This window comes from Lonchura striata, chromosome 12 (assembly GCF_050655825.1).
Source record: "Lonchura striata isolate lonStrDom1 chromosome 12, ASM5065582v1, whole genome shotgun sequence".
NCBI classification, from domain to species: Eukaryota; Metazoa; Chordata; class Aves; order Passeriformes; family Estrildidae; genus Lonchura; species Lonchura striata.
In genome coordinates, this window is record NC_140714.1 from 19,754,137 (window position 1) to 19,771,576 (window position 17,440).

At 42.5% G+C, this 17,440-nt stretch overlaps 1 protein-coding gene across 4 annotated transcripts; it reads right to left on the bottom strand.

Annotated features, from left to right (window-relative positions):
• Positions 1 to 8,852: 8,852 nt before the first annotated feature.
• On the bottom strand, positions 8,853 to 17,029 carry GP9 (glycoprotein IX platelet). 4 transcript variants are annotated; one of them, XM_085590815.1, is made up of 3 exons: positions 10,710 to 17,029; positions 10,463 to 10,554; positions 8,853 to 10,097 (listed from the first exon to the last, which is right to left on the bottom strand). In XM_085590815.1, the coding sequence occupies exons 1-3, from the start codon at positions 11,048 to 11,050 to the stop codon at positions 9,946 to 9,948; spliced, it is 585 nt and encodes a 194-aa protein (XP_085446941.1). In that variant the 5' UTR covers positions 11,051 to 17,029; the 3' UTR covers positions 8,853 to 9,945. The 4 variants fall into 4 exon arrangements, with proteins under 4 accessions (XP_085446941.1, XP_085446940.1, XP_085446939.1 ...); XM_085590814.1 differs by having other exon boundaries at positions 10,463 to 11,056; positions 12,672 to 13,460; XM_085590813.1 differs by having other exon boundaries at positions 10,463 to 13,460.
• Between the last annotated feature and the right edge of the window lie 411 nt (positions 17,030 to 17,440).

Here is a 17,440-nt window from a genome sequence, read left to right on the forward strand (position 1 = left end):
GAGAGTTAAATTGTCCTGTAGGTACTGTGCAGGAGGAGGGCAATCTGATTATCCCTCTTAGCCAGCATAGCCAACCAGGCCAGCTTGGCTTCAGTTGCCCCTGAACTCAGTCTATTTTTGGGTGGCTTCATGATTATTTCTTTTCAGGTCTGGATATATTTTTTTTTGTGATCCATGGTTGCCTTCCAGCCAAGAGCAGAGGTTTGAGTACTCAGTCAGGCTGGACCAAAGGCTTTCTGTTCCTTCAGCCCTGAATTAAACAGGACACTGCATCCTTGGATATTGATCAGTCAGGACAGAAAAGGTGTTAAAGAGATAATAAGACATCACTGTGTATATGCTTTCATGCTAATTATATTTTCAGAGCTGAGAAAAACACTTAGATTAGTTAGGAAGAACAATTGCTAGAGATGTCAGTCTTTAATATTTATAAATCATTGTAACCCATCATTTTAATGGAAAACTAATGGTGCTTGTTCTGTGAAGATAATTTAAAATCAGCTATTCCAATATCTTTGCTAGAGATCATTGCAAACATTTTTTTATTAGCTATTATTGTTGCTGCTTGTCATCACGAGCCTTTAACTGCTTTTAAAATAAATAACTCCTCAAACAAAACCCACAAATTGTCAAATTATATTGTTAGGCTTATGTGAGGGATCTGTGATGAGCTGTCTCGCATTGTGAAAGCTCTGAGTTGTGGTTTGAGTGTTAAAATATTTGGTTTTCTTTGATTAATCCCCAGACACCATTGGGGTCAACACCTCTTTCATGCAAAGGTAAAACAGGAAAAACAAAAAGGGTTTGAGTCAATTCCAATTTGTATCTGGCTGTATTTGAGAGTCGTTCATCAGAGAAGAGTAGAGAGTGCTAGAAACATGCTGGAGTAGTCTCTTACTTAGTACTACTGTAGCAATACTTAGAAAACAGTTCTAAAAGCTGTGAGAAAACCCCCTAAACTGGCCTTGGTCACAGTTTCCTGTTCTCTCTGTTGCACAGGGGAAGTGAAATTTTACCTTCACCAAGCTGAGCTGCAGAGCCCTGGGTGCAGGTGGAAGGTTGTTGGCAATTTCCACATTGGATTTGGGGGTAGGGCTGGGTTATGGTTCAAAGCAGCTGCTGGAGACTTGAAGTGAATAAGGAAAGTAATTAAGTTCTGACCTTGTAAATAATCATCTATGGTGATCTCAGATGAAACAGAGAAAACACAAGGGAGATCCTAAGATCTGTTCCCCACTCTCCTGCAGCGCTGGAGACGGAGCCAAGGGCAGGGGTTCCAAGAAAGTTTAGAAACTCTGTGAGGACACAGTGAATTTACTGAATTCTCTGCAGTAGCAAGCATTCAATTCCCACTGGGGATGTGGAACAATCACCAAAATTGTTCATGAAAACCAAGATGACTTGAGTTATGGCTTGGTGGGCACATTGTTTATACTGTGTTCCAAGAGAAATTTCCAGCAAATTTCAACATTTTGTATTTACAATGCAGCCATGTAGTTTGATGTGGTAATGCTCCTTTTGTGGTACAGCCTTTCCTTGGTTAGGTTTTGGTTGAGAGAATGTTCAAGCATCTGTAGTTCTTGATATAATTTTATGGCCTGCTGATTTTACAGCTGAGTCAGATGGAATAGACCAAGTTCTTTCAGACAACAAAAGTACTGATACACTGTAATTTCTTTTTAAAGAGAACTATTTGTTAAATATTTAAAGATCACCTTTTATAATAAACATATAATATATGCATATATACAATATATATAATATATATTATATATAATATATGCAAAAAACTACTTATTTGGGTTTTTTTGGTTGTGTTTTTTAAAAAGTAATAAAATCATGTTCCCACACTCTGCATTGCCTGACATAGCCCCATTGGTCTGATGCATAAATTTTTACTCATGCACATTAAATCATGTGTACTCTGTGACTCTTGAGTTTCTGAAGCAAACCGCTCTTGTACCAGTCTATAATATTTTTAATATTTAGAGCTTTCCTTCTTGAGGAGAGTACCTGAATATTTATGTTTACAGGAGAGACAGAATGTTGTCCTCTCTGTGGATGAGGTGTGGAGCTTTTAACCCACAAAGGGCTGACACAAATGGATGGGTGTTTTGAAGCCCATCATCAGTGAACAGATACTCCTGCTGTACAGGAATTCCTGCTGGCAGCCTCTCTTTGCCATATTTGTGCTGTGTGTGAGCAGGAATTGGGAAGCAGCTCATGGACAGAGATGCTCTTTAGGGTGATGGTAAGAATTGGGTTTAATTGGGAAGTCCCATGTTGTTACAGTGGGGTTTTCCTTCTGTGCTCTCCTCCATCCTCAACCCTTTGTCCTCCCGAGCAGCAGTGGTCCCAGTGCTTGGAGGACTCCTGGAATCTCAGAAAGTGATGTCACTTAGCCCTAATCTAGCAGAAATTTTCCCTCTGCCTGGTGTCCTTTTTCTGTAGTAGCGCAGGTGGCACCAGAACTGCTGAGTAATAAGGAAATTACTGACAAATAAACAGGGATGAATTCAGTCTCCGAAACTTCTCCAGGATTTGTACTGAGTACTCCTTCTAAGCCTGCAGAGCCTACCCGTGCTATGAGAAAAATAGAAAATGTCTCCCTCATGGTGACTCCTAGCAGTGAAATAGTTTCTGTTCTGCAGCTGCTCAGCAAAGTGTGTGACTTTGTCACGTGTGGCGCGTCCTCGCCCTGCGCGGGTGTCACCTTTGTTATCAGCCAAGTTCCAGAACAATCCGGGAAGAACAAAAAAATTATAATTGTATTCATAAGTTTTCCAAGTTAAGCATTTTGAATGTTAGAAACCATCAGCTATTTCCAGTTCCTTTCAGATGACTCAGTTGTGGAGACTGGCCTCTTTGTTGTTTGAAATGCTATATTCACATACACAGCTTAATCATCTTCTGAATGAATGAAGTGCAAATCCTCCTCTGCTTGGCTTCTGCAGGCTTTTATCAATCTTAGTCACCCAGCCTTTTCTCCTTGTCTGTGCTCTGTAGAGGATGAAAGGCAGTCATTGCAGGGGTTTTATCTCCCTGGGCGTGAGGACACACACCACTCCAAAGCCATGCCAATTACAGAACTGATTCCTTAAACCCAGCTGGAAATCAGTCTCAGACACTAAAGACTGGCTGATGAAACCAAACCCCTCGGTTTACTTGGCCAGTCCTCACAGCCAGTCCCCTTGCTTTGGGTACCTGTGTATCCCTGACTCCTTGGGGACCTGCATCACCTTGTTGGAGCTGCACCTTCAGAAGTTAAGGGTCAGGGAGTTTTTGGGTACCTTTAGCAGCATTTGCACCCCCCAGGATTCCTGACTGGCATTTCCAGTGCAGCCAGTCCCACAGAGCAGAAGGGTGCACATGAACTGGGATTTACCAGCTGGCTTAAGGCTGCATGTCTGTATAATACTGCACAAAGTGTCACTGTCGAGGCAGCACGGGAATGAATAGACTTGACTCAGAAGGCTGTGAGAGTAAGACTCCAGTTTATTCAAAATACACTGCTCTTTTATACAGAGCTTCGTGAGGACCAGATCCATTGGTTCTGAAGTGAAAACAACCCACCACCATTGGTGCAGAGTGCTTGACACACAGTGATAGAACTTAACTATAAACAATGTGAAAAACAAGAGAGATAAAGAATTATTTACATTCTTCTCCAGCTCTTTCCCAGGCTTTTTGCCTGGCTAGAAACTCAGTTTCTTTCTTTGACTGAATCTGAGTCCCACACAAAGTGCTAAAGACTCAGTAAAGAAACACCTGGATATCTGCAGCATCTGCTGGCTCTTTGTTCTTTTTATCAGACATCCAAAAATCTGGGCTTTCATTCTCCTTGTGTCTGTTCGGGTTCCCCAATGCTGTCACAATAGTTGGATTTTTTTGATGGTAATTTTCCCTGATACAGATTACTGAGGGAGCTCAAGTTGTTTTAAAACTTGATAAAAAAATATTTGGGCCTTTAAGAGGCTGCACATCAGTTAGGTAGGGGAATAGTAGTGAAAAAGACCCACAAAGATATCTGATTTCATTATTTTGTTTTACCTAATATACTTCTTTCCTTTTTTGTTTTATCATACTTTGATAGGATGAAGTCATAGTACAAAGTTGTTAGTAGAATTTGAATTTACATTAAAGTCATCATCACTTTTGGAGAACAGAAGGAATAAAACCTCAGTCAAGTTTCAATATAAATATTGAGCTATGACTTTGGGAGTTGTAGTAGCAGAAAATTCCAGGCATGCCTAAAAGTGATTAATCGCAGTGAAGAAAACAAACGGAGATTGTATTGCCCAGTGTCCAGAATTATAATAACTCCAGGTTTCTGCCAATTGAAAACAATTTCTTGCACCTTCTGACACTTCAGGACAGAAAACTTGTATGGAAACTCTGGGAAGAGCTGGCAGCAATTAGCAGCTTGTTTGGAAAATCTCAGCCCATCACTTGGAAAGGGTGACAAATTTCAGGGAACTTCTGTCCCTGTCGAATTCAGCAGCCACTAGGTGCCAATGTTGGTCCAGTTTCAGAGCGGTCGGATAAAGTGATGGGAGGCAAAGGAATCCCTTCGGGAGCTCTGACTTTTTACTGTCCACAGTTTGTGTCCTTTCATTGCCCCTTTCACAGAATTCACAGAATGACCGGTTGGATGAGACTTTCAAGATCATTGAGTCCAACCCATGTCCCAATACCTGAACTAAAAGATGTCACTGAGTGCCACATCCAGTCTTTTTTTAAACACATTGAGTCCACCACTTCCCTGGGCAGGCCATGCCAGTACATTATCACTCTTTCTGTGCAAAACCTTTTCCTAATATCCAACCAATATTTCCCTTGGTGCTGCTTGAGTCTCTGTCCTCTGGTTCTGTCAGTGCTGCCTGGAGAAAGAGACCAACCCCACCTGACCACAGCCACCTTTCAGGAAGTTGTAGAGTGATAAGCTCACCCCTGAGTCTCCTTTTCTCCAGGCTAAACACCCCCAGGTCCCTCAGTCGTTCCTCACAGAGTTTGTGTTCCCAGCCCCTCTCCAGCCTCGTTGCCTCCTCTGGATGTGCTCGAGCATCTCAACATCCTTCCCAAACGGAGGGCCCAGAACTGGACACAGCACACGAGGTGTGGCCTCACCACTGCTGAGTGCAGGGGGAGAATGACCTCCCTGCTCCTGCTGGCCACACCTTTCCTGACACAGGCCAGGAGCCATTGGCCGTCTTGGCCACCAGGGCACACTGCTGGCTCGTTTTCAGCCAGCTGCTGACCAATGCCCCCAGGTCCCTTTCTGCCTGTGCACTGTCCAGCCACACCATCCCTTCAGGGTGTAATTGCTGCTGGTTTAGTTTTTGTCTTTCCATAATCCAGCTCTTGATAAGTGCACCTGAACGTTAATTTACTGGGTTTTGCAGTGTCCCTGCAAACTCAGGGAAATCAAGAATACCCTCACTTCTAAATGCTTTTCTGTCTTGAGGGCAACCTTTGGTGTCGTGGCCATTGCCATGACCTTCCCCTGCTTTGCACTGCTGCTGATGGGAGAGGGTTGCAAAGGTTGATTTTATTTGGATGTGTCAGGTCCGAGACTCCTTCTCCATGGCCCTAAGAGGCAACCTATGAATCTTTATCAAAAAATAAATTATTAGTTAAGAAGTAAAACCCTTTTGACCCCTAAAGAGGAGAGAAGAAAGATGATTCAAGGAGAAAAGGGAGGCTGCAATCCATCCCTGCTGACACTCCCTTCCCTAGAGATTAAGGTCATTTAAGAAAGGGCTTAATTTGAGTTTTTCCCCCTTGGACTAAGATGAATGCTCTGTATTTCTGTAGCCTTATTCCTTAATAGTATTCTGAGAGAAGAGATTTCAATCCACTTTTCCCAGGGAATGTCTTGATGCAGAACAGCACCATTGAATTTTAATAAGTCTGGATTGCTAGAGAACTGGATGCTTGCTGGTCAGACAAGCCAAGCCAAATGAAATCTGACCAAAATTCTAAATGCTAATGTTTCTTTTGCCTAAAATGAAGGTGCCAGGTCAGGCAGTAGCTGTGATATCACTGGGATGAACGTTGGAAGTTCTGCTGGGAAGGCACTGGAGAGGCCACGTCAGGAGCAAAGTGCCCCTGGGAAGGAGCTCAGTATAAATAGCAGCCACGTGGCCATTATGCAACTGGAGCAATTTGTTGTCACACACCCATTATTGAGTGTAATCTGAATTTCACTGGAGTCAATCTAATGGCAAAATAATTACATGGGTTCCAGCAACAGAGCCTCAACACTTTGGGAAATAGTTTTGTGCTCTGGAGAGAAAAGGCATTAAGATAAATAAACTTAGCATTGCTAAGCATTACAGTAAAATTAGCACCATCAAAGGAGTAATTAGGTAGGAATTGTTAATATTTCATCTGTTGGCAGTGAAGATAAAATCCTGTAATTAAGTTATAAATCATAACATGCAAGTGTGTGGGCCTTAAGAATCCAGGAAGAACAGCAGTTTTGTGAAGCCTCAAATTCTATTTTTATAATTCCCCAAATAGTGCATTTAAACATAAACCAGCATGAGAATGAATGTGTATTGACTAATTAATTTAGAATACAATAGTGGCAGCACACACCAGCCAAGAGCCTGTTCCACTGCATTCAATGTGTTTTGTACATTTAATTACTGTTTTGTTCTTACAGTTATGTTTACTAGTTCAAAAATAGAATAAATCCCTATTTTTTTTTTCTTGTCCTATTAAGTTAAGAATAGTCTTGGTTTTCTGCTGTTTGAAACTTTTTCCTAGGGTGAGTTTTTCTCTTTTTTTTGGATGAGTTATTCTAGGAGTTTTTAATGCAGTTCCATATCTGGTCAGTGCAAGCAGAAGATGTGCAAATAAAATGGAAAATTATTGTCATTATGTGACATATCTCTTATGACTTAGCTGGTGTTTAACTGAACAGAAAAAAATATTTTACTTTGTATTACTTGTTTTCTGTGTAGTTAAATTCTTTGAAAGGGAGCACTAAATCTGTATCCTTAAATGCACAGCCACTTAACCAAATGATAAATACAGAAAAAACTGGTTAACTTTGCAATGTATTTTGTTCCTAAGAGCAAAGCTGTGCTTGGTCTCTAGTATGAATTTAGTGTGGATTGATTTTACCTAAGTTGCTGAGCAAACCTTAGGACAGGTTTACAGTCAAAATCCTCTCAGGTTAGATATGAGTGTGAGCCCATGGAGATGTGTAAATTCAAATCTACTTCCTACACTCATCAACAAATAAGAGAAGACTATCAGAATGGAAAAATGCCACATATTCACCACATGGAGCTGCCCAGAGCTCCTGGGAAAGGCTGGGCTGATTCTCAAAGCATGGGTGAAATAAAAAGCTGTTTTCAGATTTCTTCCTCTTTACTTGGTGGGGGAAAAGAAAAAGCTGTTGAGTACACTTAGATCTCATTCATCATTTAACCTTCACCTGCAGAAGCTGAAACACATGAGAAATGTATGTTCTTAAAATACCAACATCCTTGGAACACAGGACCAGGTAGAAATCATGCAAATTAAGTGACTCAACACCAGTGGTAGGTACATTTTAGTGAAAATATTGCAATTTTACTTTGAATAAGCATCTCTTCTAAAATAACTTACATCACAGGCATGCACTTTTGCTCCTTTGTTGCAAACAGATGCTCCTGCCAGGGCAGGAGGGCTTGAGTAGGCTCTGTTCCCCAAGCCATGTCATTTCCTACCCTGTCCAGGTGCCCAGCCCTCCCTGGCAGTGGCACTTGGACTGGAGCTGCTGGCAGTTGCCACTGCCCTGTGCAGGCAGGAAGAAGGTATTTTCCATTAAAAATAAAATTAAAATATATTAAAAAGCAGGATTATCAAGTGCCTTTTTTCCCCATTTGCTCATCTCCACCCTTGGCACCTTTTGGGCAGCTCCTCCCCAGGCTCCCCTGTTCCTGCTGTGCTTTCCCAGGAGCTCCAGTGGCCCCAGCAGCTGCTGCTGCCCAGGGACAATCGTGCTGCTGCTTTCTTTCTGGATTTGGAAATCCTTCTGTCTTATAAACAAGCAGAAGAGCTTCAGTTCTTTCAGTTCTGGTGCAGAAAATAATATTTGTAGCTGATTTCAGCAGTGAGCCCCAGAGTGGCTGCACCCAGAGGAGCAACATCAGTGTTGCAAAGCCAGACACACAAGGCAGAGCCACTTTTATTTCACTGGGCAGGGCTGGGCTGGTTTATTCCTTTGGGCAGAGCTGTGCTGGTTTATTCCATTGGGCAGGGCTGGGCTGGTTTATTCCTTTGGGCAGAGCTGTGCTGGTTTATTCCATTGGGCAGGGCTGGGCTGGTTTATTCCATTGGGCAGGGCTGGGCTGGTTTATTCAGCCTGCTCTGAGCTGAGACAGGGTGGTCCTTAGGGAATGAGCTGCCTTGTGTTCCAGGGAGCTCCAGAGCTGGCTGTTAGCACATTAATAATCATATTATTAATAATAATGTTCTGTCAGGATGGTGGTTCTGTAGCACAAAGGAGAGCAACATTTTGTGATGATGGAGCCTTGCAAACTGCTCTGGTGCATTCACACCTGGAATAAACTCTAACTAAAGCCTGGCAGAAGGCAAGCAGGAAGCTGAACAGAAGTTCCAGTGTCAACAAAACACAGAGAATTTATAGGCAAAAAGGTGATTCACATACCATGATATTTAATAAATGAAACCTTCAAATATTCCTCACCTTAACTTAGAGTTTCAGTCTACACAGAATTGCTGTTCACACAAATTTCCTGTTCACACAAACCTTCTCTGTGTGCTACAGTGAGGTTTTGGTCAATAATGCTGACTCTCATGACATCTCCTGCCCACTGTGAAAGCAAACCTCATAATATTTTATTTTATTTTATTTTATTTTATTTTATTTTATTTTATTTTATTTTATTTTATTTTATTTTAATTTTATATTTTATCATCCCAGCGGTCACATCTGTGTTCCCAGATTGTGCAAGCAGATACAGCCAGCAGTTTGCCCCTTGCAGGCTAGATGCAGTGACAGTTTCTGGGGTGTTCCAAACCCATTTTGGGAGTGCTGCCTGTGTGTTTTATTTTGATAGCTGATGTATTTTCCTGCCTTTGCACGTTATGAGCAGCTGTGGTGGTAGTTATGCAGTTTGATGGAGTGTGTGGCTAAAGCATGATGCAGTGGCCCTGCCAGATAAACACTGAGTGTTGCTTTTGAGCCCTCAGTTAGTTCCAACTGTCCCCTTTGCAGAGAGGTTTTTTTTTCCCAGATAAAACACAAATGGTTGAAAAGTTATAAATACAAGGCTGTTTTGGTAGAATGTAAACTGCTGCCATGGAAGAGATTCCCTCCTCTTTCCTCTTATAGGGACAGAAAAGTTCTCACAATTTTCTTTCCTGTATTTTGTGCATCTTATTTGATGTGTTTGTTGGTGCAAGCAGAAATGTTCACTAATTGACCATTTTTAATACATTTGTACTATTGAAGCCATGCAGTAAAGCAGTTTGTTATTCTATGCATATCTAGTTTATAGGCACAGAAGAGAGTGATAAGCTCTTAGTCTGAATGATTTATTTCATTTCAGGGAAACAAGAAATATCATGTAGGAAAATCCATGAGAGATGACAGAGTGCATTTCTTCTGTAATGTTCTGCATTCGTACAGAATGGTGGCTGTCTTTTAAAAAATTGAAAAGCTCAGGGCAGAGGAAATATTCTAAAATTATCTCCAGAGGACAACTTCTGAAAATATCTTAGAAATTTAATCAGAAATGTTTAGAATCGTGAAAGAGATCAAATTTTGGTCAATATGAATGTTCAATAAGCATCCGTTCTTTCAGTTCCACATAGAATGCTTTATTATTTTTCACCCTCCAGGAAATTCCCTAAGATTTAAAATTATTTTGCTGATTGTGTTGTCATGACCAGTCCATCTTTAACTGTTTTCAAGCAGGGATCCATTCAGTGTCTGGTCTGTATAATCTGGGTGGTTTTGGTGGCAAGAAACTCCTGAATCTGAGGAAGAGAGGGTTGAGTTTTCCTGCACACAGGAATGGTCCTACCAAGCCCCCTGGGACACCGAGAGATGCTGCTGAGTTGTAAACTCACAGAGCCTGAGAAAAGAGTTGTTATAAAATAATATAATTGGTGTTTATCTCCATATATTAAAAAGTGTAGGGGTGGAAATCTTCTTTCTATAAGGGCTGAGAATCCAGTGGGAAAATGTTAAGTTAAATGATTTTTAAAAATGTGGAAACTGCTCTTCATATGAGCAGATGGCAGCAGAGTGCAACTTGCCTGTCCAAGCCTTACCAAGCTTCTTTTTGGACAAAAATTAAATCCAGCTTGCCTGAGGACCCAGACTTTGGGCTTTTCTAGCATTGACTATTCAAACCAGTGCTATCAGTGCTTTTGCTTTTTTGTTGTGGAGGAGTTTGGAGTTTCTGCCAGGCTGGTGGCAGGAAGGAGCTCACAGTACCTTGTGTGTTTTGGGGATGTTCCTCCTCAGCCGCCGCCTCCCGAGGCTGAGCTGGCACACCAGCTTTTTGGAGAACTTCAGAGCCCATGCCACTAAAAGGAGGGTAATTATTGCCCCAGCAATTAAAGCGAGGTCTCTCCAGAAGAACTGGAGACACTTGGTTGGGAGAAGCCTGGTACAAACGCCCAGATCATTCCCAGTCAGCTGCCCCAGGGCCTTCATCCTCAGCCGAGCGGGGCTGGCGCACCTGAGGCGGGCGAGCGCGGGCGCGGAGAAATCCTGCAGCCAGAGCTTCAGGTACAGGATGTGACAGTCGCAGTGCCAGGGGTTGTCCCAGAGCTGCAGCTCCTGCAGGTGGCCCAGGCTGTCCAGGGCTCCGGCGGGGATGGCGGCCAGGCTGTTGTTGTGCAGGCGCAGGCTGCGGGTCAGGCGGGGCAGGGCGGGCAGGGCGCGCAGCCCCCGCGAGCTGCAGTCCACCCCTGTCCCCCAGGGCTCCCCCAGGGACCAGCAGCTGCACGGGGATGGACAATCCTCGGCCAGGGCCCTGGGGAGCAGCAGGGCACAGCCCAGCACCGCCAGCAGCTCCATCTGCAGCTGCACAAAAAACAAGTGAGGCTTATTACCATGGTTCTGAGAGCAGAGCCACAGCAGTTAATTCTTCCCCAGGTTTGGGTTTCTGTCAGTCTCAGACTCAGTCAAAGTTTCTAACTGGGCAGAAGCCTGAGAAAGTGCTGAAAAGAATGTAAATTCTTTATCTCTCTTGTTGTTCGCATTGTTTATAGTTAAGTTCTACCACTGTGTGTCATTCACTGCACACCAATAGTTGAGGTGTTTTCACTTCAGGACCAATGGAGTTGGTCTACACAAAATTCTGTATGAAGAGCGACGCATTTTGAAATAAATCAATTATAATCTCAGCCTTCTGAAGTGGAGTCATCTCGTTCCCATCCTGCCTCAACAATGTCAGGTTTCTGGAGTAAAATCTTTGTTCTTTTTTTTGGAAGAGGTTTTACAAAGACTTCTGGGAGCCAGAGAGGAGTTTGATAAGAAGATCCATGTTTACCCTGAAAGAATTTTCTACCAAGCACATTGACATACAAACCAAGAAAGAAAGAAGGATGAATGAGAGAAACCTGCAACTTCCTATTCCAATAAGTACTTTGCTTGTCTCTTGTGACCAGTGAGTCAAGTGTAAACTTAGGTGCGTTGTCAGAATGTAGAAAAAGCATGCATGCTAGAATAAAAACAGGCTCTGAAGCCTTCTGGAAATGGAGCGTGTTGCTTTGCATTGTCTCCATCTCAACTATGACAAATCTTTAGCTTTCTGTACGTCCCACAGAACCACTCTCCCCAACTTCTGCATAAACACTGAAGACAAAGCACAGTTCTTCCCTTCCCTTCCCTCTCTGGTTCATTGTTTTCCCTTCATAATTGTACAAAAGCTATCACTGATCAAAATTCTGGGGCAGAATGTCACCAGGAAATGACAGGAAAAATCAGTTTCGTTTTAGGCAAAGGTTTCTATTCTGCTTCCATATATTAATAGATCTAGTGTTAAAATTGTGTGTTTAAACCAGTTTTCAAAATGAAATTTAAGGGATTGAATAATTGTAGATGTCTGAAAGTCTTCTTTCTTTCTGAAGCTGAAATACTCAACTCTCCTATGTATTTGTCAGTGAATTGACAAATACTCTGTTGTTCCTCTTTGTATCCTGTGCCACCCGTTGCTTATATTCTTTTCCACATTTTCTTCTATAACTGCCCAGACTGAACTCTGCTCTTGATATTGCCTTCTATATTGTGGTTCTACCCACCTCCCCCACTCCCAATTTTTTTTTGTTTGGATGGTTCATGAACAAATTTTTAACATTGGTACATACACTACATTTTGTTTTGTCCATCCTTAAAGCCTATTTTAGCCATTAAGATAAACTGAAATCTAGGATTGGGTATTCTGAGTATCTTTGCTCTGAAGCCAGATACTCATCTGTGATCTTTCAAGAAATCTACCAGAGCTCTTTTTCCCAAAGTAAACATCTTAGAAAGACAGACTAGGGCAGCTGGCTAAAATAAGTTAAATGATATTTATGGAAAAGACATCTCTTCTGATTAAATGCAGAAACAGCAAGAAACCCAAACTCAAACAGAAACAAGAACTGTGGCAGAAATGCAGAAGGGAGAGCTGGGGAGGTGCCTGGCTGACACTTACCCTGTTTGGCCCCTCCTGGTCCCTTTCCCTGTGCCTGCAGAAGTGCTGGAGTGTGGATGGCAGGGCAGGCTGAGTGCTCAGAGTCCCCCAGGAACTGTGGCAGATGAGCTTTTTCCTCTGCAGGATGGGGCAGCATCCCAGAGCTGCTATTTATGGCTGTGCTGTGGCATAAATTGCTTGGGGTGGGTCTTGTGCTTGCTGCAGACAATAGGAAATGCTTTGGGATTTTTGTTTTGTTCCTAATTAATTTTTTGCTATTGCATCTGACAGTATCTGGAAAAACTCATCTGAAATTTGTGTTTTTTTTTTATCTCCGGAAAATCTCAATGTATAAAAGTTAGTTTGGGCCTGACCTGCTGAGACACATAAGCCCCAGCAGATGAGGGAGATAAGTTAGCCTGTGAAATTGAGTTTTTCTGTATTGGTCAGCCAGGTTTGTTTAATATCTGCCTTCTCACCATTTCAATAAAAATTGTAAAAGCACACCATAACATCAAAATAACCATGATAGTCAGGTGACATCATTAAGGGATAGAGAAAGACAGGAATAGAGAAAGGAAATATTAATGCCATTGAACTGAAATAGATGAAATTGTGTTGAAGTCACCCAAAATATAGCATTTAACTTTGGTCACATGTGTTCAAAAATGATAATTCCAACTAGTGAAAGGAAGATTTCTGAAATATCTGTGTGTATTTGGCTGCAAAGCCAGTAAATTAGGGTCATACAAGTTTGTAATGCACATGTACCCATTCACCTAAACAAAGAATGCCATGTCTGTGTGAAGGGAAGGCAAAAATAGGAGTTATTTTTCACTTTTGATTGGGTATGCAAAGTTTTGGATATAAGTTTTCCTTTGCTTATTTACCAGCCATGAACACAGAAGAATTCCAATGGCAGCTGGCATTTGGAAACACATCTGGTTGTGGGTCTGGTATTCCATTCAGGCCAGTTCTGTGTAGTGTTGAATGTTTGGGGACAGGCTTGGAGCTCTGTTCTGCTTTTGGAAACGAAGCCCAGGTGAGGTTTTCATGTTGCAGATGTGCAGCAGAGCTGTGGTTTTGAGCTGTCCTTTCTTTATAACAGGCTGTTTCTGGGAGGAAAGGAAATTTCTGGTGTGTAAATTATCCTGGCAGCAATGCTTGTTGTCTAATTTTTACTTATTTTTAAAAAAACTTTCTTCATTAGGTCTAATAAGTTACCAGGAGCTGGAACTTTGTTAGGAACTTCCCTAAGAAAATGCTTTATTGTGTATCTCTGCTCTTTAGAATTTGAAAAGACAATTCAGACAGTGCCAGGGGGAAAAGACTGAATTACTCAAAGCCCATTAGAGTTTTGATCTTTTCTATGAGATGAGGAGATGAGTCCTCCCTTGCTGAGGTGAGCAGTTCACCTGCCTGTCAGGTGTGGGATGGTTGTGAGTGCACTGCTAATGGTCCTTCCATCCTCAGGATGGTTTCCCTGCCTTTGGGAAGCACATCCATGGATTCCATAATTGTCTGTGTGCCCTGTGCCTGCACAGTCTGTGCCACTGTGCCTGCAGGAGTGCTGCCATGGGATCAAAACCTTCCTGTCACACAGGGAAATCAAATGCTGTGTCCTCCTGCACTGACAACATCTGGAATCCCCTGCAATCCACACTCCCGGTTCTGTGTTAGTCCTGCATTCCTCCAGGTGTCCCTGGGGGTGGCAGAGGTGTCCAGATGTGCCCAGCTGCTTTCAGCTGTGCCCAGCTGCTCCTGCTGAGTCCCCAGAGCTGTGCCTTGGCCAGGGCTCCAGCTCCCTGTGGAGCTGAGGGTGTGCAGGGAGTGGCTGCCAGAAGCACCAGGCATTTGCATTTCTGATTTTAGGGCTGTAGCTTTTTGTAGGCCAAATGAGGATTCTTCATTTAAGAGGATTTATTAAGAGCCAATTTGGAAAAAAAAAATAGTTATAATCTGCTATAATCTCATTAGGGTATGAAAGTAATTTTTTTTCCACAGAGAGAATCTGTTTGAAGTTTTTGTGAATGGGAGAGGCTCTGTCTCCTCTCAGTGGAGAGGGATTTCTGGACACTCTTATTTCCCAAACAAGCCTCTCTCCTCACCTCTCCCCTGAAAGCCCATTTCTCTGGATCAGCTTTCTTTGGAGGCCTTGGCTTCTGCAGTGAGTTCTGTGGGGGCTGTGTGTGATTATTCAGGGAGGAAGAGGGCTGAGGGAGATTATTGCTTTCCTCGTGGCTCAGAATAAAGGCTGCAAGCTGGAGATAAATGAGCAGATCAAATGTGTGACCTGCTGAGAGCAAACTCAGCCAGAAGAAGCCATTGTCTTTTCTAGTCACTTTTAAGGAGTTCCAGTCATTTATTGCTGACAGTGACCTGCTCTTGACCAAGAAAGGCAGAAGTTTTCTCAAGCACTGTTCCCATTCCCAATGCTGAAAAAACTGCCCACCTCACATTGCCAATGGACAGCTTCTCTTTTGAAATCTCTCACCTTGATTAATTCTCTTCTTCTATACTTTCAAATAGATTGGTGAGAGCAGACTAAACCAAAATAGATCTTTGTAATTGGATGTGAGTCACTGGTAATTAATGAATTCTATAAATAAGCAAGAAGGATGATAAAAAAATCAATCACAAAATTCATTTTTACATCCAGGAATATTTCTGGCAGAAATGAATTAAAGGAAAACTGTGTTTTCTTTAAAATCAGGAGCTGTTATTGCCTGAAGGCCAAAATTTTCCTCTTACCTACTTCACTCTGCAGAACTGGCTATCAAAGCCTTCTGAGTATTTCCACATAGGAGGGCTCAGAGTTTCCTCCTGCCCATATTTTTTTCCTGCTGCACATTTATTGTGGTTTTGCCTAATGTAGTTTTGCCTCTGTCAAATCCAAAATCCCATTTCCTCAGATTATTCCACAGGCAGATAAAATATTGTCATTTAGGAAATTCTTCTTATAAATTGTACTTCACCCATTTTATCAAGAATTTCTCTCTCCTGTTCTCTCACCTGTTCTCATTGAGAACCTTCCTCTTTGCAGTTTTCCCCATTCATATTTCATCCAGTGATTTCTTATTTTCCCACTAGATGTCATCCAAGTTATTTTGTTCTCAAATTCTGAGCATTCCCCCCCCCCACCCTCCATCGGCCCTTGAGCTATAATTTCTCAATTCAAAAGAATTGCCTGAAAGAACGAAATATTGTGTTCTTTTTAGGGTATTGTTTTCCATTGTCTCCAAGATACAAATAAATCCGAGGTACAAAATGTGTGTATTAAATGATCTGTCTAAATCAGAGGGCTAAAAGCACATGTTTGTGTTTTATGGAACTTGGAGGGTTTTGAATCTGTTAATGAAAATATTCATGTTCAGTTTGGATTTACACAGCCCTGGGCTGGGCAAACTGGAAGCTCTGTGCCCCTCTCTGCCTTGCTTGCTTTGCTCTGATGAAAAACAGGTCTTTTTCTAGCTCTTTATGCACAGTCACAGTAATTAAAAATACAATCCAGTGTTCCAGGCAGGCACAACACCACACTGTATTTATAGGAATGTTTTATTTAGGGTTGGGATTGAGCTGTCAGAGGAGATCTCTTGCTCTCTATTTTCCATGTGTGGCTTTAAATTAAATTAAATTGCAATATTCCCTCTGGCAATAGCTGGGATTGGTGGAGGTTCAGTGCTTGGACCAGACTAAAGATAGTCCAAAGCAGCCCCTCCTCTCCTGGATAAATGGTTGTGTGTGGTATCCCCAGTTCCAGATGGTTTCACGACTCTGTTCCAGCTGTTTGGGCCATTGGTTGTTGAATTCCCAGTGTGACAAAGAGCTGTCCATGAATGCACCTGGCTCCAGTGCTCTGCTAACTCTTCAGGCAAGCCTGCTAAAGGTGTTTAAGCATCTTCACCAATTTATTGCATTACAGCTGGAGTAGGGTTGGGAAGAGCATTAAATAGTTCAGCACTCTGAGAGTTGTGGTGTGGTCCTTGTTTAAGGAGAGTGGTGACAAACAAAATCAGCTAAATCATCAGCTAAAAATCATCAGCTAAACTGTCTTGGTTGGAAAGCCAGGTGTCTGCTAAGGAAGGCAGGAGCCTTCCTTGAAATGGAAAATGTAATTTTCCCTCTGAATTATTACAATTTTGAAATTAAGGGGCTCTCAGGAAAAGATGTGGGAATAGGAATTACAGTTCTTCACTAGGAAAACTAAAAAAAAAAAAAAATTACAAATGTAATAGCACAAAAACAAAACAAACAAACAAAACAAAACAAAACAAAACAAAATAAAACAAAACAAAAAAACAAAAACAAAAACAAAAAAATCCCAATTCACTGCCAGAGTCAGAACATGCCTGTCCCCTGTGTGTCAGGGAGGTGGCTCAGCCCCATCCCAGGGTGGCTCAGCCCTCCTGCAGTGCCAGCTGTGCTTCTGCTGGAGCAGGATCCTGCACAAGGGGGGTGTTTTCCTTGGAGCTCCAGGGCTGGGGGAGATGGGCCTGGGCTCCTCTGGGAATGCAGGGGGAAGAAAGCTGCTCCTCTGGGAATGCAGGGGGAAGAAAGCTGCTCCTCTGGGAATGCAGTGGAACAGAAAGCTGCTCCTCTGGGAATGCAGGGGGAAGAAAGCTGCTCCTCTGGGAATGCAGGGGGCAAAGGCTGCTGTGGTGTCCCAAAATCTCAGATTGTATCCAGGTAGGAATGCTCGGCTCCCCTCCTGGGCAGAGCCTCTCCCCATGGATGATGGAATTTTCTCAGCCATGCAGGGACACTCAGTGGCCATGAACAGCAGAGATCTT